General features: G+C 43.1%; 1 protein-coding gene across 2 annotated transcripts in view; it reads left to right on the top strand.

The window, feature by feature from the left end:
- The window catches only part of LOC121932589 (talin-2-like), a 56,869-nt gene that overhangs the window by 7,615 nt on the left and 28,975 nt on the right, over nucleotides 1-20,279 (top strand). The window contains exons 1-5 of one of the 2 annotated variants that reach the window (XM_042471377.1): nucleotides 4,152-4,289; nucleotides 12,177-12,350; nucleotides 14,151-14,248; nucleotides 14,984-15,113; nucleotides 15,988-16,140. In XM_042471377.1, coding sequence (XP_042327311.1) covers nucleotides 4,241-4,289; nucleotides 12,177-12,350; nucleotides 14,151-14,248; nucleotides 14,984-15,113; nucleotides 15,988-16,140 — 604 coding nt within the window. In that variant the 5' untranslated portion in view covers nucleotides 4,152-4,240. Of the gene's footprint in view, nucleotides 1-4,151; nucleotides 4,290-12,176; nucleotides 12,390-14,150; nucleotides 14,249-14,983; nucleotides 15,114-15,987; nucleotides 16,141-20,279 lie in introns of those variants that run through there. The other variant, XM_042471378.1, reaches the window with a different exon arrangement.

The following is a 20,279-nucleotide window of genomic DNA, read 5'->3' on the forward strand; positions in this document are numbered from 1 at the left end:
AGGTTGCTCACAGGAACAGTGAGGAGTGACCATATAACACCAATATTGAAGTCACTCCACTGGCTGCCTATTAGTTTCCGGGCACAGTACAAGGTGTTGGGTATTACCTTTAAAGCACTACATGGTTTGGGCCCAACCTATCTAAGGGGTCGCCTACTTCCATATAATGCTCCCCATACTCTCAGGTCCTCTGGGAAGAATTTATTGCATCCTATAAAAACTAGACTGACTGCAACTTCCCAGAGGGCCTTTTCTGCAACCGCTCCCAGCCTGTGGAACTGCCGGCCGGACGAGATCCGTCAAATCACCAACTTAGACAGCTTCTAGAAAGCTGTCAAGACGAATCTCTTCCAGCAGCCTTTCTGGAATAAACTACTCGGCCATGTGGTGATGCCCCCCCCCATATATATTATGACTCTACCACTTTTATTGGTTTTAATTGTTATGTAATTTTAAATTCTATACTGTTTAATTGTCTTTTAAGGGGAGATATTTTGTATATATAGTTGTATTTTTACTCATGTAAGCCACGTTGATTGCTTTTAACAAAAAGCGGGATAGAAATAAAACTTTTATTATTATTATTTTATTATTATCATTATTATAATCATGCTGGCCATATCAAACATTAAATGTTGGCCCATAAACAATGGGAAGGTTGCCCATAATCCCTGGTTGTGTGTTTCCCAAGGAAAAATCATGATGCTAATTTTCACAAAACTCTGAGGTTGCTTCAGCATCATGCTTATGGTAAAATACAGAGCATTCAATAAGGAGTGTTGGGTTTTCGTTTCACTCCCTAGCTTGAAATAACATGCTATAATAGGAATAGGTATTTTAACTTAGCTGCATTTTGGATTTTAGCTAAGCGTGAAATCTTTGGATCTTAGCTAGTGTGGTCTGTTTTATTTCATTGACCTCAGAGGTTGCAGTGGCAATGGAAACATAATAGTTGCATGCTTGCCTGGGAGTAACTTAGTTGAATACAATGAGATGTATGTAGCATAGGCTTGGGATGAACATGTTCCAGATTTTGTAGAAATGTCTGTCAGTTTTCATTTGTGTGAAAGGTTGAAGGGCAGGCAAGTCAGAGAATAGGTGGTCCTTCTATTGGTTGTGGATCCCTAATTTTAGCAAAAGAAATCTTCCATAAATATATATATATACACACACACACACACACACACACACACCTATATGTCTCTTATTCATAGGTTCACCATACGTCAGTTAACCGCAGCAACAGCGATGGATCTTAGAAAAATGATACTTAGATCCAAATACTACAGCCTGAATCTCCCTTACCTGGATTTTGACTCTCCAAAATACTCCATAATCCGAATGGGTTTTGAGATAGTGACGCTTTCACTTTCTGATGTGCATAAATTTCATTTCATGCACAAAATTATGAAAAATACTGTGCATACAATTACCTTCAGGCTATGAGTATAAGATGTATAAGAAACATAAACAAATTTCATGTTTAGACTTGGAACCCATCTCCAAGATATTGCATTATGTCTATGCAAATATTCCAAACTCAAAAGCATTTTGGATAAGGGAGACTCAACCTATATATCAAGGTTATATTTTTATATATACAGACAGACAGACAGCACCTCTGATAAATTTATTCTGGACCCCAAAAGAATGCAGTTTGTCACTTAAAATATATAATTATTAGAATGATTAGGAAACAGAACTTCATAAATCAGCTAATATAAATATAATTTTGGGGTCTTATGAAGTGGGAAGACGGTTAAATGTACACTTTGTTCTGCGTTATGGAGGGAAAGTCTGTAAAGCCTACAACATCTTTTGCATTTCTTTACACGATTGCATGATCGGAAGCCTTCATTTTCAGGCACAGAATTTGTAGAATTTGTGGAAACAGCGACAAATTTTGGAGAATATTTTGCTCTCTCTCTCGCCTGCTTTCTTCTCCTTTTCTTTCATGGCCTTCACTTTTTTAATTAAAAAAAGAGCAACATTTGTGTACAAAACCCAAAGCTGTTTCCCATTTAATGGACAAAATCCTCCCACGCAAGAAAACACACCCCAAAGGTTCCTGATTTGTTTGCTTAGAATAAAACCCCAGTGACTGCACAATGTTACGCATTCCATTTTCCTTTCTTAAAATCCTCATTGAAGACAAATGAAGCTTGTAGCTTCGTCTCAGTTGGGTGTAACCACTCTCCTCTTTGTTTGGAACACAAATTCGCAGCAGGAGAATGAAAATGAAGGGATCCTTTGGCCATCTCCCTGGAATTTTTTAGCTGGGACGCTCACTTCGTTAATGCATCTCACTGTCTTCTTCTTGGCTTTACTTCGCAAACGAAGATTCAGGAAGGATTCATCCGTGCTTTCTACAAACGCGTTGATGACATTGGATGTATCCTTCAGGCCTATGCAATGGATTTTTCTGATGGAGTGCAGCATGCACAGAACTGGCCTAAAATGCAATATAAAATAAAAGGCAGAAAAGCATGCACACTGTCTCAACCCAGAAAGGCACAAGGTGCTGAGAGGGGATTTTGCACAGAGAACACCAAGGGCTCCTTCCCGGCTTCTGAGGGCCCTCAGAAGCCGGGAAGCAGGCGGGGGACACCCGCGCGGGCGTCCTCACCGGCTCTTTCCCGGCTTTTGAGGGGCCTCAGAGCCCAGGAAGGAGATGGGGGACACCCGTGCAGGTGGCTCCCAGCTCTGAGGGGGCCTCAGAAGGAGAGGCCTGGGGCCGCGCGGGCCCTGGGAGGAGCCCACAGAGGCCCAGGAGGCAGTGGCAGGACCGGCCTGAGGCCAGTCCTGCCGCCTCCACGGGCCGGATGTGGCCTGCGGGCCGGGGGTTGCCGACCCCTGTCTTAGATGGTTGACCTTACAGGCCTAGAGGAGCACCATCTGCCCGGGTTTGGGATTAGAGTTTTCTTTCTCCTAGGATGGTTGCCATAAGGTTAGAGAGCCCATCCTGTCCTTTGGCGCTCTTGGTCAGACCCTTCGGTTGTGACCTGTCTGGCATGGGAGGCCCTACCGGTGGCTATTATACCACTGCCAGCATAGCTCACAATTTCATTAGGGTACACAAGCATCTCCCCCACACAGTCAGAGCATAGCTGCAGGGGAATAGGAGGCCGGAAGATGACAGTTAGGGAGGGAGGAGCCTCTTTCTTCAGGCTATCCCTTTTGGAGCTGGGCCTGCCTGATCACTCCCTCTCAGGCCAGAAGATGACATAATCTACAGTGAGGGAAGAGTTACTTTTTTGGACTACAATTCCTAGTATTCTGGGAGTTGGGGTTCCCAGAAAAGGAACTTTTCCTGAGCTTTGTCTTCCACTCGCTGGTCAGGAAATTCTGGAAGTTGCATTGTTTAAGAGTAACTTGAGCATGCCAGGAAGCATCAGTCTAAATGTAACTGCCTAGTCTGAACTAAAGTAGACCCATTAATTCAGTGGAATTTACATGGGTGATGACTTTCTGGGTCTGGCTTATTTAGATATGGAAAAGGGGCAAGAAGAGAATGTATCTGGGTAGATAGAGCAAGATAGCAAGTAATGGAGAAAACTTTCCTTTTGCTGACAAGAGAGCACTAGATGTCTCTGTTTGGCAACATGGCATCTTATGACAATGAGTTCCACAGGTTAACTGTGTGCTGTTGGATTTCTGTGTGTGTGTATCATTGGCCTTGAAGTCATTTCTGACTTCTGGTGACTGTAAGACAAATTTACCATGGTTTTGTTTGTATTTTATTTTTGATTTTATTTTTTTACAAGATTTGTTCAGAGGAGGTTTCTCATTGCCTTCCCCAGAAGCTGAGAGTCTGTGACTTGCCCATGGTCACCCAGTTCATTTTTCTCATTTATTCATTGCCATTTCTGATAGTTTTATGTGTCCCCTGGAAGTTCCCAGGAGCAACCTCATTGCATATGGTCATCTTTGCCTTAAAGCTTGGCCTCGTTCACACTGAAGAGTGCAAAGTGTCCAGCTGGATTTGCACACTTGCCTACTGTGTCCACTGTGCAAAATGAAAGCTTTGTCATTATCTCCCATAGATCAGAGATAAGAGGAGGACCTCCATTTTCCCATAGCCTGAAAGGAGCAGTGTTTGGGTCTGGATGCTCTGTGGGCCAGACAGAGACTTTGCATGACCCGCATTTGCCCATGGCTAGTAGTTCCTTGTCCTTCATGCCAAGACTCAAAAAGTGCACAAGGTGCTCCCTGCAAACGCATTCGGCTCAAAATATGCATCATGTTGGATTTGAGCATCTGTGGAAGCCTGGTTGAACTGCAACTGTCAGGTCTGGTTAAAGATGCATCCTTCCAATATCCAATTACTTAGTCTTATTTTCTAGGCCAGTACCTCTTCTCTAAGCCCAATTTCAGCTTTTTAAAAAAGGAGAGCCTCTTGTCTGACGTTGGTTCTCTCTATGTTCCAACGTGCGACCTTTTTAAAAAATAAAAAATTGCATAATCTGAAATAGATGGACCGTATGTTTCTGTCTCCAAAACGGTGTGCCTGTGTTAGCATGCATTTTTAAAAACCATTTGCCATCCCCCAGTGTTTTGCACTTTCCTCTGCACATCAAGGGGAAAGGGACATGAAATATTCACTCCCTCTATTAGATTTAATGTTATCGCTCACTTTCTGGAAGGATCCAAAATGGCAGGGAACTTAATTCGTGTTTTTTTCAGGGCGGATGCTTAATTTGAGGGCAAAGCAATTCACTTTTTAAAAGGGCACATTTTGTGTGCTCCCCCCCCCCCATTGTTGTTGTCATGTTCCTTCAAGTCATTTCTGACTTATGGTGACCCTATTGTGGGGTTTTCTTGGCAAGATTTGTTCAGAGGTGGTTTGCCATTGAGGTCGCCCAGTGGGTTTTATGGCCAAGCTGGGAATTGAACCTGGGTCTCCAGAATTGTCATCCGACACTCAAACCATTCCACAACACTGGCTCCCATGTGCCAGGTACCAGCATCATGTTTGTGCCAATTTGGCTAAAACTCTTTCTGTCTTTCCTGAAAACTTTTTAAGGACTGGCATCCAATGGCTCAGAGAGCAAGTCCAGAATGGGAAATTTGGACCCCCGTTGGAAGAAACAGTCCTATTGAATGCTGCAATATTTTTCCCCCATAAAAGTCAAAACAGAGGCAAGAGCATTCCTTTGGAGCTACCACTCCTTGCATAACTATGCTGAGCATCTTCCGTTTCTGGCTGCAGAACTGCTGCCTCCATCCCATTCAAGGGTGGGAAATTTTGGACATCATTGGTAGCTTCCCAGCTGAAAGAAAACAAGAATTTGATTATTTTCAGAATACACCTCAAGCAACAATGCCTGACTGGACCAAGCCTTCTCAAGGCTGCTGCCACACGGCAGAATTAATGCAGTTTGACACCACTTTAATTGCCATGATTGCATGCTATGGACTGAGATTTGTAGTTTGAAGGCTAAATATCTCCAAAAATTTCAAATCCCAGAATTCCATAAGATGGAATTTTCCTTTATTTTGTTTGCAGTATAGGAAGTGGTCCAGAAGCCAACTTCCACTTCAGTTTCTATTAGAAAAAAAAGGCTTCCTCTGGGTTTACAAAGACACAGAGGGACTTTTTAAGAAATGGCAAAATTGTTCCCCATACTTTGCAGGACATGAACAATTCAAAACTGTGTGCGGGCCAAAAAAAACAGTTTGCGAGGGCACAGCTTTCCAACTGTATTATAAAGAATTTTGAGAACCTCTCCAAACTACAGATCCCAGGATTCCCTAGGATGGAGGTGGCATCAGACGGCTGAAAACGCATAACGTAGAAAAGCTCAGAGGTCACCAAAGGCCTCCTGCCGACTCGTGCATGACTTTCCCGCTGGCCTGTTCCCAGCACAGTTTTTGTCACCTCCGCAATGACAGAAGCTTGGATGCTTCTGGTGCTGCTTTGCATCTGCCAAATTCCTTGCCCCTTTGCAGGGCACCGCAATGCAACTGCCGTTCCGTGGCAGGGAAGAGTTTGAGCCAGGAAAACATACCGTTCAGGGCAAACGTGCTCCAGAGGTGAAATCTCAGCCTGGTTTTGGATGCAAGTTGCCATTTGCCAGCTGCTTTTGAGCAAAGTGTAATCACTTAAGATGGAATAGATAATGAGCAAGAACAAACAGCTCCGTAGGACATGTCTATGCAAAAAATAAGCCTTGGTATAAAAGCTCCCTGGCCTGCAAAGTGTAGCTCAGTTTTTTATATGCAAGTATAAGTTCTAATGCAACATGTTCTTAGTTTGCAAAGCACAGCTTAGTTCTAGCATTGCCTAAGGTAACCCCAAATCCTGCAAACACGTTTTAAGCCTAGGCATTATATTTCCCCCCTTCTCCCAATTCTTGTCTTACATACTAAGAACGTAAAACATGTGATGACAGAAAGACTAATACATTTAGGATAGCATGAACTTTTATAAACTGATGTTTGTTGTTGTGTGCTTTTAAGTCATTATAGACTTATGGCAACCCTAAGGTCACCCTATCACAAGGTTTTCTTGGCATGTTTCTTCAGAGGGGATTTGCCATACTGAGAGTATGCTTGCCCACGGTCACCCTGTGGGTTTGCATAACTGAGCCGGGATTTGAACCCTGACCTCTAAAGTCATAGTCCAATGCTGAAACCATTACACCACACTGGCTTTCCCAAGGACTGATGTATTCACTGTTATTTGTTTCCCGGCCGAAAAGTCCTTTAAAGTTCAGACTAAAGCCCAAAGTGGATTCACCGCCATTACCAATGTGGACGCCATCAAATGGTACTCCAAATGGATCCCGTAATGGTTTGTGTTGAGTCTGATTTACCCTAAGGCTGCCATGGAGAATGCTATGTGTGATGGGGAATTCAGATGTGCTAAACTTTGGCTCATCCACATTGCCTGATGGGTTTAATGTTTCCCCAGGAGCCTTCCCCCATAGTTTCATGCCTTCTGTGATCAAAGCATGCCACTGGAAATACAGAATTGGCACATGGAGCGGGTAAGAGGGCAGAAACCCACACACCTCATTCATAATGGTTCGAGCATCAGCATCAGTCTCTTATGACCTGTGGGGATCCATTTGGGGGATGGACAGGGTTTCCCAGATGGGATGACCCTCCTTTGGGGATGGATGACTCTTCCTCCTGCCTTCGTTCCATGATTTAATTATTCACCTTCCATCTCTGAGTCTCAGGAATCCGTGGTTTCCGTATGCATAATGCAATGGGGAGGAAATGCAGCAGAGCTAATTATTTGATTGTTGGACTTTCCCTTTGCACTTTGATGTTTTACAATTCCAATAAAAAGAATAAGGAAGAGGAAACCACTAATGAGCAGCAGAAGGATTATGCCTTTTCATCAGGCTTTTGCCAGGAAGGAAGACCCCAGAGTCTTCTAAATCAGTCGGCTGCCTTGTCAGCTGAACCTTGGATCTGCAAACCTCTCCAAGAGCGGACCAACATTATCAGAGCTTGGCAATGTTAATGTTCAGTCTGCAAACACAGTTTTTAAAAAAGGGCTTTTCCTGGCCCTGAGAGAAGAGTGTGGGGACATTTAGAGTTGAAAAGAAATTAAATTTATGGTCCAGCATGGGTATGACCTGCAGGATTTGGGTGGTACAGTCAGCCCTTCTTATACACAGATTTTTTATACACGGATTCAAGCATACACGGTTTGAAAATGTTCCAAAAAGTATAAATTTCAAATATCAAAGCTTGATTTTCCATTTTTATAAGGGGCACAATTTTGCTGTGTCATTATATTTAATGGGGCTTGAGCAGCCATTGATTTTGTTATACACTTGGAACCAAACCCCGGCATATAACAAGGGCCCACTGTATAAGGAAGGAAGCCCCATTCATCAGAGTAAACACACCCAGGATTGCATTGAAAGGGAATTAATGCACATCGCCTCCTGAAGTTTTCTCTTCTGGTGCAAACGCATGTAAAAGGATTGCGATGTGATACAGAGGAATTACTTCCTCTTGGGAGGAACAAATGGAAGTGTGCACCTGTTTGTTAGCGCTGTTGTCCCTGTGTGCCTTTAAGTCATTTCCGACTTACGGCAACCCTTTCCTAGGGTTGTCTTGGAAAGGTTTCTTCAAAGGAAGTTTGCCTTTACTTTTCTCTGAGGCTGAGAGAGTGTAACTAGCTCAAGGTCGTCCAGTGGTTTTTATGGCTGGGCTGGGATTCAAAGCCAGAGTCCTAGTCCAACACTCATACCATTGGTGTACATTGTGGTGGATTGTACTTTGTGTTCATTTCTGGAAGGAGGGTCATACTGTTGTTTTTTATCTCAGGGACTGAAATACCTTCCACTTCAGCTGTCTTGCATTTTTTTTGTCTTGTACTTGGAAATACCTTCTCCTTTAACTGCACCTGTCCTTTTGCATGTTTTTATCTCAGGCTCGGGAAATACTTTGTGCTTCAATGGTACTTCAGCCTTGTACTGTAACTTATATTTTATCATAATAGGTTTTAAAACCACATTTTCTGAGCCAGAGCTGGGGGGGTCATTTTTAAATCCTCCAAAAGTGCACAGCATTAAATTGCCCATTAAATTTTAATGCAACTTCTGTCCGCAGTTACAGGTGGGTCACTTTGCTCTGGTCTCCCGCTGCTCTTGGAAGTTGGAAAACTATGTGGCTTAGGTTTTATCTGGAGAAGTTGGAAGACTGCAGGTTCTTTTTCCTTTTGTGAAAAGTTTGCCCGGCCTCCATCACAGAGTCTAGAGATGCAGGATATCCTGTTTTGGGCAGGAGGTTAATAGGTTCATGCTGCTGTTTATATAGGGACACAAACACACACACAATGCTGAATTCCAATTTGCAGCCCGGGAATCTGTTCTGTTGGGGCTTACTCCTGAGTCAGCATGCCTTGAATTGAATGCTAGTTTGCAACCCAGAGATCTGTTGCACAAGGACATACTGTACTTGGGAAGAGGCATACATAAAACTCATGATTGTTGCACTAGGTTTTACTCCTCTGTAGACATATATAACATTGAGTTGTGTTTTGCAAGCCAGGAAGCTTTTCCATTTGTGCTTTGCAAGCCAGGAAGCTCTTGTAGATCAGGATAGTCTTGCATTGGGACATATTCTTGCATGCACATATATAGCATTGAGCTGTGCTTTGTTTAGAATTGAGTTGTGCTTTGCGTATCGGAGGTATTATGGTGTGCTGTCATGCAGGTGTGACCCATGGCAGGAATTGGGGGAGAAATGGTCCCTACGCAGCTGCTCACTTCTTGTTGTTAAATTTCATTCTTGTGCTGGGTAAGATGACTTAAGACAGTGGTTCCCAAAATTTGGTCCTCCAGATGTTTTAAACTTTAGCTTCCTAAATAGCTTGGGGCTTCTGGGAGTTCAAGTCCAAAACACATGGAGGACCAAAAGTTTGAGCATCTCTGACTTAAAAGAATCTGCCACTGTGCCGAGACAGTGAACAAGGTCATCTCTAACTAGGAAGATTTCCCCCCTGCTCTAGATTCTTATTTTGGGACTCTTTAAAAGGAAAAGGAAAAGGGGTTTGTCCTTGTGCGTTATCTCCAGATTCACCCAAGCATACGGAGACCTCCTGTTACTTTGGAGTGGCCCCATTTTGGCTCCGGTCCTCTTGGCGAAGGGCCAGGCGAGTTTGCCATGAGTGGGAACGATCCTTTCATTGACAAGGCATGCTGGTTTCGTAGTAAATGAGGAACTCCGTGGAGAGGAAATGGTGGATCTGACTGTGGGGGAAATGTTGAACCCTGCCTCTTTGACACCCTCATTGCTGTTAAGCCTTTTTGGCCGGTCCGGTTCCTGATTCATAGGAGGAAGACAAAGGGGACCTCCTTGTTTCCTGATGGACTTCCTGTCCAAACATGCTGAGCTCAGGAGAGGCAGAAATTTAAGATGAGCCCCCAACCGGCTGGGGAATTCAGAAGCGGCTTGTTTTTGTTACAAAGGTGGTTCCTGCCAGCATTCCTCATCTCCGGACGTCACTTTTGGATGAACCCGAGAGTTAGCAGAACTTTTATCGGGAGGGAGTTGGCTTCGCTTCTGTTGCCTTCGGTGCTTGCAAAAGAGGGAGAGCCACATCTGTCCGTTTTGCATGCACTGATCCAGATCAGTTCAGACTTGGAAATGTTCCTCTTTAGATCTGGTTAAAGAAGAGGGAACTACAAATCCCAGGATTTTCTGCAGGATGGAGCCAGGGTACTTAAAGCAATGTTAAACAGCATTATTGCAATGGTCTAAATGCACAATTAGGAGTTTATTACATGGGTGGCATCCCATGCAAAAACAGGATTTAAAACCCGAAAAAACCTAAGACACACACAAAAAAACATTTTGATTTTCAGACACATTGGAAACAACGCAACATTAAACTGGCTAGAAAGTTGACAAAATGCCATTCTTTTTATTTTGGGATTTTCCGGAAGTAAAAAGAATTGCAGTTAGTCGCATTATTAAAGCACCTTAACAGCGATGTCTGAAAATCAATTGAACTTTTGTGTGTCTTTTCTACTTTCTGTCCTCATTAATGTTGGGTTAACCTGGACCTCGTCTGATAATAAATCCGCTTTTGCAAGTTTTTTTCACTTTAACCCCCCTTGTGATAAACTCCTTAGTGTGTTTTCTTGGCAAGGATTTTTCCGAGAAGTTTTGCCATTGCTTTCCGCTAAGGCTGAGAGAGTGCAACTTGGCCAAAGTCGCCCATTGGGTTTGCATGGAGGAGTGAGGAATTTGAACCTTGGTCTCTCAGGGTCCTAGTCCAATACTCAAATAAACTGCAGCATCCTGGCTCTTATTTATTGTTGTTATGTACCGTCAAGTCAAACCCAGTTTGAGCATGACTAAGAAGCATGAATGTATCTTTATATGAGGACTTTTAGCTTTTATCTGGTGATGCCTGACATTTTTTTTTTGCACATCCTACATTTTATGGTGCCTTGTCCTCCTTTGTGGTTAGAGGTGGATATCTGGTCAGCCTGACTGCAATGCAAAAAAAAAAAATGTACTCCATTTTGCTTGGTCTGGAAGACTCGCTTGCAGGATTCATACCCATTTTAAGCCCCTAGGAGAATGGGCATTTCCTTGTTTTTGTGGATGCAAGTAAATATTTATGTTCTCTGTAAATATGTAAATCTATTCCGAAGCCACTGAGTTTTGGAGATGCACATCCTTGGGCTGTAAAGATACTCACAGAAAAGCTTGAATCCTATTTCTGCCAAAAAAACCCCTCTTCCAGTGTGCAAAGGCCATTCATTGCTCATCTTTTCCTGTCCAGATTGTGCGCATCTCTGGAATTTTACGATGCAACATTGTAAGAAATGAGTAAAGCCATTCTTGCCAGCTGTTGGAAATTATGAAGCAAGCCTCTCTGGGATTTATTTATTTTTTTTTAAAGACAGAGAACATGGAAAACAAGGAAAGTGTTCATTTTGGGGCCATGCTTTCTGAGTAACACACTGCCTTGGCATCTTGCTGACTCATATTTTCAAGGGTGGCGATGGTGCTCTGATTTATATTTACTGGGTGAGAAAGAACTAATGGGTTGTTGGATTCACAAACAGAACACCGTCAACGTTGTGCGAAAATAAAACAATAAAAGCACACATCCCTGCCCCAAGGAATGCAAAGTGAAATATGAGGAAAGGACTAATATACATGTAATTCCTTCCCCTCCCCAGAAAAAACCCAGTGCAGATAAATTTGCACAAAATTGTATACTGGGCCTTTGGTATCCGCTGGGATTCGGTTTTAGGTTGCATGTATGCTACAAAATTAATACAGTTTGACACTGCTTTAACTGCCATGGCTCCATGCTATGGATTTCTGGGATTTGTAGTTTGGTGAGATACGTAACCTTCTGTTTCAAACTGCAAATCCCAGGTTTCCATAGGATGGAGCCATGACATTTAAAGTAATGCCAAACTGCATTAATTCTGCATTGTGTCATCCCTGCAGTGTAATTAAGCAGCCTTAATTGTTAATTAAGTAAAATAATTAACATCCTAAATAACAGGATCTCAGGACAGTGTAGAAGGAAAGTCCGTTCAGCATTTATTTATGGCAATTTTAAACTTAAAGCAATACAAGCGACTAAAGCAGATTTTGAGGATATTAAACAGTTCATCAAGTTAAAGCTGGGCCTGGGTTTGTTTTCAGCAACAGTCTAATGTTTTGTCCTGTTTCCTCTTCAGGTAACATAAAAGAGAAGCCCACAAGCGATCCAGCAAACATGGTGGCGTTGTCATTGAAGATCTGCGTCCGGCAGTGCAATGTGGTCAAGACGATGCAGTTTGAGCCCTCGACGGCCGTCTATGATGCGTGCCGCGCTATTCGGGAGCGAGTCCCGGAGGCCCAGACGGGACAAGGTGGGTTTAGACCCCAGGACTGGCTTTTCGAAATCACAGGTTGGAGCAAAAGCTTGGAAATTTAGTTTTGAAAAGTAATTTGTTTCTATTATAAAGTAATTTATTTATGTGAATAAATCCCATTAGGATTACCATAGTGCCCTCTGTGTGTCTCTGCTGTTGGAAATAGTTCACTGAGTCTAAAATGCTGCATGCAGTTTGCCAATGGATGCCATTTACAGGGAGCATATATCGCACATTTGTTATTGTTGTGTGCCTTCCAGTAGTTTCTGATTTATGGTGGCCCGTAAGGTAAACCTGTCATGGGGTTTTCTGGACAAGATTTCTTCAGAAGAGGTTTGCCATTGCCTTGCCCTGAGGCTGAGAGAGTGTGACTTGCCCATTGTCACCCAGTCGATGTAATAGCCAAGCAGGAAGTTGAACCCTGGTCTCCAGATTCACAGTCCAATGCTCAAGCCACTCTGGCTCTCCTACTCGACTATAGTCACCCCTCCATTTTCATGGACTTGAAAACTCCATTTCTCACATGTACACAAGTGGGAAACAGAGGGAGAAACAATGGGGTGCATGCCCATGGCGTATGCCCGCAGCCTTTTGCGGGAACACACACCCACTCAAGCCAATGGAGCTTGAATATACATGCATTTCCGTTTTTGCAGGGGGTCCAGAATGGATCTCTTGTGCTAACAGAGGGGTAACTGTATAAGTTGACTTCATGTATAAGTTGAGAGCAGGTTTGGGGGCCAAAATTAGGGATTCTGAGGGCAGAACCTTGACTTTCCTAGCAGGCTCAGGCAAAAGCAAAGTACTGCACCCTCTCCAAGATTGTGTGTTCTTCCTTGTTAATAACTTTTGACCTTGACCCACACACTGATGTTGCTCAGCCATGCATGGTCCAGTTTTCACCCATGAAAAGTTGGTGGGCAGGCCCCTGCATTGGCACAATAGGAGACGGGCATTTCCTTGGCTGTGAGGACATGGAAACTTGATTGGACAATTTCCTTGGAGCCCCTGAATGCTAACTTTTGCCTCCCAGCTCCAGGCTGTGGAGTCCTTTGCTTGCAAGGCGGTTATGCGATGCATCCACTGAACTGGTGGCTTAATGCGATGGGCACTGATGGAGTGAAGGCATTTGCTTTAAACTGCTTTGCGTTAGATGCTTCATTACGTTCCAGCGCATCTCTCATTAATTAGCAATGAGTGATTAAAGCACCCTGGTTGGTGCATTGGCGCTGCCAGTGCGTTCTCATTCCCCTATGGGGCATGGCGACCAACCCTCTTTCCATTTTCTTCTGCCCATGTTTTCTTTGGCTGAGGATTTGGCTGCAGCAATGGTCGCTTCCATCAAGATGCAAAACCCCGAAACATTTATTACACAATGCTTAAGCAGCACATTCTTCAAGCTTTGGGAATCCTTTCTTATTTTTTTTTAGAGTTCTTTATTCCCTTGTTTAAGACCTTTTGACCTTTTGTAAAAAGTTTAAGATGTTTTAAGCTTCTTTATTTGAGTTTAAGACCATTAGGCTTGATTGTTTGTGTATGTTTTTAATTGTAGTATAATCATTTTAATTTGTAAGCCAATTTTGGGGGAAAGGCAGGATATAAATGATGGTGATGATTTTAGGTGTAAAACCTTTCTGGACACAGGGCAAAAGTGGGGATTTGGGAGAGTTGGAGAGGTATCTTCATGGTTGTATAGTTGGGTAAAGAAATATAATTTGGTATGGGAGGTTTGGCATGGCAGTTATACATGTTCTGAGGTCTCTCTTACATCCTTTCTCTTGTGCCTTTGTTTTTCAGCTTCTGATTATGGGTTATTCCTCTCCGATGAAGACCCCCGGAAAGGGATATGGCTGGAGGCTGGGAGGACCCTCGATTATTACATGCTGCGGAACGGGGTGAGACCCAAAATCCACGGCCTCTTCTGCAATACCTCCAGTTTATGGAGAAGGAGAGTTTTCTTGAGGGTTCTTGATGTGTTGAGTCCGCAGGTTCAGAGCACAAGTTGGAACGTGACTTATAGCTAATATTCCAGTTTTTAAATTAAGGAAGGGATGAGTTACAGCCATAATATATTACACCCATAATATAATGGAATGCTTTCATCACTGGAAATTGATTATTAGTATAGTGGGACCTTGATATCAACAGACTTTCCATCCTGGTATCAGGATTTGAGCATCCGCAGATTACTGTGCCTCATGTTATCCAGTGGTGGAACTGGATATTGGGATCTGAACAGTTGCAAATTGCCATGTCCCATATTATCCGATGGTGGTATCAATATCAGGATTTGAGCAACCATAGATTGCTATGCCCCATATTATCCAATAGCAGTGTCAGGTATCAGGACCTGAACATCCACAAATCACTATGCCTCATATTATCCAATAGCACTATCAGGATTTGAGCATCCGCAAATTGCCATGCACCATATTATCCAGTGGCGGGATTGGATATCAGGATTTGAGCATCCACAGAGCCCATTGCCCACTCCCATCTAAGACCAGTTAACAAATGCACTATAACTATTGTTTTTTTAAAAAATGTTATTTTCGGAACTTCAACAACCTTTAAGGAGAGTATTTGTGTCCGTCTGCCTCATAAATTATCCTTGTGGTTTGGCATCTTAGGATATTCTGGAATACAAAAAGAAGCAGAGGCCTCAGAAGATACGGATGTTGGATGGGTCAGTGAAAACGGTGATGGTGGACGACTCTAAAACCATTGGGGAGTTGCTAGTGACCATTTGCAGCCGGATAGGTAAGGTCAAAAACAGACCGCAAAGCAATGATGCACCGGTATCTATTCTCAATTCCCTGTGCATGACATGAGGTTCAGCTAATAGTGCTTAAGTATGCTTTTTGCACAGTTGGATGCATTTTGGTACAAGTCGAGTCTCCCTTAGCCAAAATGCTTAGGGACAGAAGCACTTTGAATTTTGGATATATATGAGTTTCTTAGTGGTCTATGTCTCAGTACTGGACCTCCATCCATTGTTTGCTGGTACTTTGCAAGTTTCCAGGAGAGAAAGAAATTATTTGTAGCCAATGGACACTGTATGATATTGGTCTTAGCTGACTGGGGAAGGAAAGCTGCTGTTCCACTGCATCAAATAGCTGAAGGAGCCGTGTCCTATGATGTGTGAAGCGTGTATGTATTTTAAAGTGTCTGGGCAAGTCACACTCTCTCAGCCTCAGGGGAAGGCAATGGCAATTCTCCTCTGAACAAAACCTGCCAAGAAAACCCCATGATAGCTTTGCCATAGGGTCACCATAAGTCGGGAACGACTTGAAGGAACACAACAACGACAAGGAGGCAATGTCTTAAGCTTCTGACTTGTCCTGGGTCCTTTTCACATTGCAGAATTATAGCAGTGCAATTCCACTTTGCTGCCATGGCCGCATCCTATGAAACCTTGGGATGTGTAGTTTGAGGAGGCACTAAAATATTTAAATACCCTTCCCTAAACTTCAGACCCCACAATTCCATAGGCAATTAAAGTAGAATTGTACTGCTATAATTGTGTAGTGTGAATGGGCTCGCATTGCAGCCATTTGCGTTGGACATTCTAAAAATCCTCCTACTTGTTCCTGCTGTTTAGATGGTGGATTGATGGCTCTGCTTGCCATTTTAGGAATAACCAATTATGAAGAATACTCCTTAATCCAGGAGAGCAATGAAGAAAAAAAAGAGGAGAACACAGGGACGCTGAAGAAAGATCGCACGCTGTTACGGGACGAGAAGAAAATGGAGAAATTGAAGGCAAAGCTGCATACGGACGATGACCGTGAGTAGCGTCTCCCGTGATGAAAGTAATTCTTGAGATAAATCATCTTTTGGTTCCTTTATTCCTCTACTCCCAATAGATGCAACTGACCAGCCTGGCCACAGAATAAGTCTTAAGACCATCAAATACACAAATAGAATAAAATGGAATTGGATATCTAGAACCAATTAAAACAGCTGTGCGCTAACTAACTAGTGACAATACCAGCATTGCAGAAACTGCATTACCAAAAACCATTTGTGCTTGGAAGTCTTTATATTTAATGCATTTGCATTCTCTTGTTCACTTTCCCTGCCCTTTTTCTGCTGATGCCCAAACTGTCTTTTCTAAATGCTCAACTGAAATGTTAAGCCATTACAGTGCTAGAAATGGGGAGAATAAATGGAAGCTTTCATTTTGAAGGGTGAGAATTGTTACAGCCTTCAATGTTGCCTCTTTTTTCTGGTTAGTTGGAAGGGAAATATCGTAACATTTGTAGGGAGAGACCGAGCAGGGATGCGTCTCTTGCTCATCCGCCCCCATAGATTGCAAATCTTCTGGTTGCTGCTTTGTCAGTTTGTTCCTTGGGATTATAACATCTGCAGCTGCTCATAAGGACTCATTAGCTTTGTTTACAGAGCATTGGGAGGAGATACTGAGAGAATAATGGGCCCAGAGCCCATGGAAAAGCACCGCTCCCTACAACAGAAATGCATTGCCCCATCCCACGCCCTTCTGAAACCCATCCAGGATGGACAGTTGTGTGGATGGGAGTGTGTTGGGGATGTAATGCTTCACTGATTTTCTTCTCAGTGGAAGAAGTGAGTAATTTTAGCCATTTTCTTCCCATTGTGAGAAAGCCTTCAAAAATTTCACAGTTCGGGACTTATTTTTCGCAAAATTCACACATTATGTTTTTGTGCCGAAAACAGCATTTATTTCATGCAAATGTATTGGCTTCTGCACGGAAAATGCTTTTTTCTGCACAGTACAGCCATATGTGAATTTTGTAACCTGACCTATTGAGATTTTTGGCAATCCAAGTTTCTTCCCAACAATTGAGGAACATAGCAGTTCTGTGCCGATTACACTGTTTTCTCTATTTCTTTTATTCCCTCCCACCCAACCTCCAAAATTAATTAATTAAAATACAAAAATAGAATTTTATCCAGAATTGGCCCAAAGAGAAACTGAAAATGTCACGACGTCACTTCCACTTTCTCCAGCAACCAAACGGTTTATTGTGATTTAGCAAGCAGCTATTATACACAATTTTTTTAAAAAAATAAGAAAAGAAAACTCCATGCAATGCAAAATTTCGACTCATCAACCTTTAAACCTGGAGTGTTTTTCCATATTTTCCTCCATGGTTTTGTAGCATGTCTTTGTAAAGTCTTGGCAAGAAATTGTGATGCTCTGAATGACTCTCTTCTCTGCAGACTGCTCTTGGAGAAAGAGAAGTTTGCAGAGAAGAGAGTCATTTAGAGCATCACAATTTCTTGCCAAGACTTTACAAAGACATGCTACAAAACCTTGTGGGAGGGTATGGAAAACAACAACAGCAACAACAACAACAACGTACCCATGGAGCAAATTTTGCCCCCAGCCTCCTGCAAAGTTTGCCTCCCATTCTCTGTAACATATTGTGCACATTTTGATGGCACCTTATTAAACAAGATCAGTTAATCTGAATGAGTTGCCCATTTGGCTCCCAGTTGTGTTTACATTTAAGCAAACTAGCTGACTGGGGCAACTTAAAAAGCAGGTGGATGGTTTGTTGGTTTGTTCGAGGCATGCTTATAAAAGTACATTAATCCAGTTTTATCCAGAGATCTCAGACCTTCTTGAGTTGATTAAACATGTGACATATGAGTGCGCAATCTTTTGTATGTGGCGAAGGAACAATAGCATCTGTCAAGCGACAGCTACAAGTCTTCTCTGTCTACAGCCCCCTTTTCTTTCCCCCAAAATAGCCTTGGGCCTCTGCTGGCCACTTCTCTTAATAGTTTAAGGAATGTCGTTTTCAATATGAAATTGCTCTTCACTCTTTCTTTCTCTGTCTTTCTTCCTTTTACATTGATTATTGGAGGTCAGTGCAACTTGCCAAGTTTGTTCCTTGGTGTTTTTCCCCCTGCAAAAATCTGCAGCATGAAATATCAATAGAGTTTGCAAAGGAAGTGAAAACAATGATGGCTTTGTTCGGACACTTCAGCAGAGATCCAAGTTGAAGGTTCACGATGCACAAGCTGTTAGTAGTGGCGGTTTTAAGGGTTTGGTTTGGCTTCTTTAGGGTCTTATCCTGGTTTAACACACACATATATACACACCATTCTGGTTTGAGGATTGTTTCCCAGTTGTAAATCAAAACCATCCAATGAAGAACAAAGTCGGACTAAGCAAAAACAATACTTGGGAAATGCATTCCTATTATGGTGCTGTTGTTGCTATTTAACTTTCCATTTGGCACGAGCCAAAATAGAACAATGCCATCCCATTTTATAAAGGTCGAAACTGGCTGAACGTTGTTGGTGATCACAATGAAACTGATTCTGAGGAATGTGTAAAATTGCTCAGTCCCAGGTCAGCCCAGTTTTCCATTTAGGCTAGGATCATCGACTGTGACTGGCAGCAATTTTCCAGGGTCTCCGACAAAGAAGGCTCTTTCTCATCACCTGCTAACTGGTCCTTTTAATTGGAAATCCTGGAGCTTGCTGGGTGGCAACTGGTGCCAAGAAAGGGGCCCCATATTCCCTCAGCAAAGCAGCAGTGATGCATTTTGAGGCTGCCTCTGAATTGCAGAAGTAATGCAGTTTGACACCACTTTAACTGCCATGCTTCAGTGCTATGGAATTCTGGGATTTGTAGTTTAGTAAAGTGTTCAGCCTCGATTGTCTTTTTGGACAGTGAAAACCAGCACTGAATATCAGGGTACAACTATTGCCACCTTGGCTAAATAAATAAATAAATCTATGGGTTTTGTGGTACTCCTTGATGGAAAGGTGGTCCCGTTGCGCATGTTTGGATGGTTACCCCATTAATCCTGAGGACTGTATCACTTTATAAATGGCTCAGCACTGCACTGAATCTGGGATGTGCCGAGTCTCCCAGGATCTTGATGTAAGTCCTACGGTATCCTAGGAAACAAAAAATTATTCAGATCTGCAGCTGACAGGGAAATAAATAAATGAATTGGGAGCATAAACTACTGATGCTCTTCGACTCAGCCTCCCAGAACAGATCTAGATATGTTAATATAATATACTCTGAGACCCCAATTTCTTTTACAATATTGGAATACAATGGCATCCATGTAGCAAAGTGGGGAAAGCAAACTGAAGGCTCTAGCGTTCTGTTGGAGGAAATGTACATTTTCATTTATTTCATTCTGGCATACAATATGTATCTATATCTATACAGAGAGAGAGAGAGTGCAAGATGAGAATTCTCAAAATCTTTTCCTAATCATTTTACAAAGATTCATACATGTGTGTATGATCTACACACATATATGTACACACACACACACACACACAAATCATTGTAAGAAGTCTCGTCTGTACTGTGAAAGATTCTGAGGATTTTCATCTTGTTTTTCAATGACTTTTCACATTTCATTCCTTTTTTTGCAAAAAAAACCCCCAACCCCTCAAATCATGTACCATATTTTCCAGCGTATGAGACGACCCCCCAACTTTTCAAGTAAAAATATAGACTGCTATATACTCACCATAGAAGTCTACCCCTGGAAGGCGGGAGGAGGCCGGTGGCAATTGCACCAGGCCACAGAGCAGGCTGGGTGCACGCGCCAGGTTGTGCTGCTCTCTTCCTGCCTCTGTGGAGGCCTGGGCCTCCTCGGATGCCTGGGAAGGAAGGAGCAAGCCTGGCGCACGCCAGCTCCAGCAGGCCTCCAAAGGGCTGGAAGGCAGGAGCAGGGCGGGCACGCACCGGGCCGCAGGGCTGTCTTCCGGCCTCCTCAGAGGCCTTGTAAGGCAGGAGCAGGGCGGGTACGCGCCAGGCCGTGCGACTGTCTTCTGGCCTCCTTGGAGGCCTCGGAAGGCAGGAGTAGGCTGGGCGCGCAGATGCCAAGCCGCAGGGCTCTCTTTCGGCCTTGAAGGAAGGAGCAGGCCGGGTGCACGCCAGCTCCAGCAGGCCTCTAAAGG

This window comes from Sceloporus undulatus, chromosome 6, assembly GCF_019175285.1.
Source record: "Sceloporus undulatus isolate JIND9_A2432 ecotype Alabama chromosome 6, SceUnd_v1.1, whole genome shotgun sequence".
Taxonomy (NCBI): domain Eukaryota; kingdom Metazoa; phylum Chordata; class Lepidosauria; order Squamata; family Phrynosomatidae; genus Sceloporus; species Sceloporus undulatus.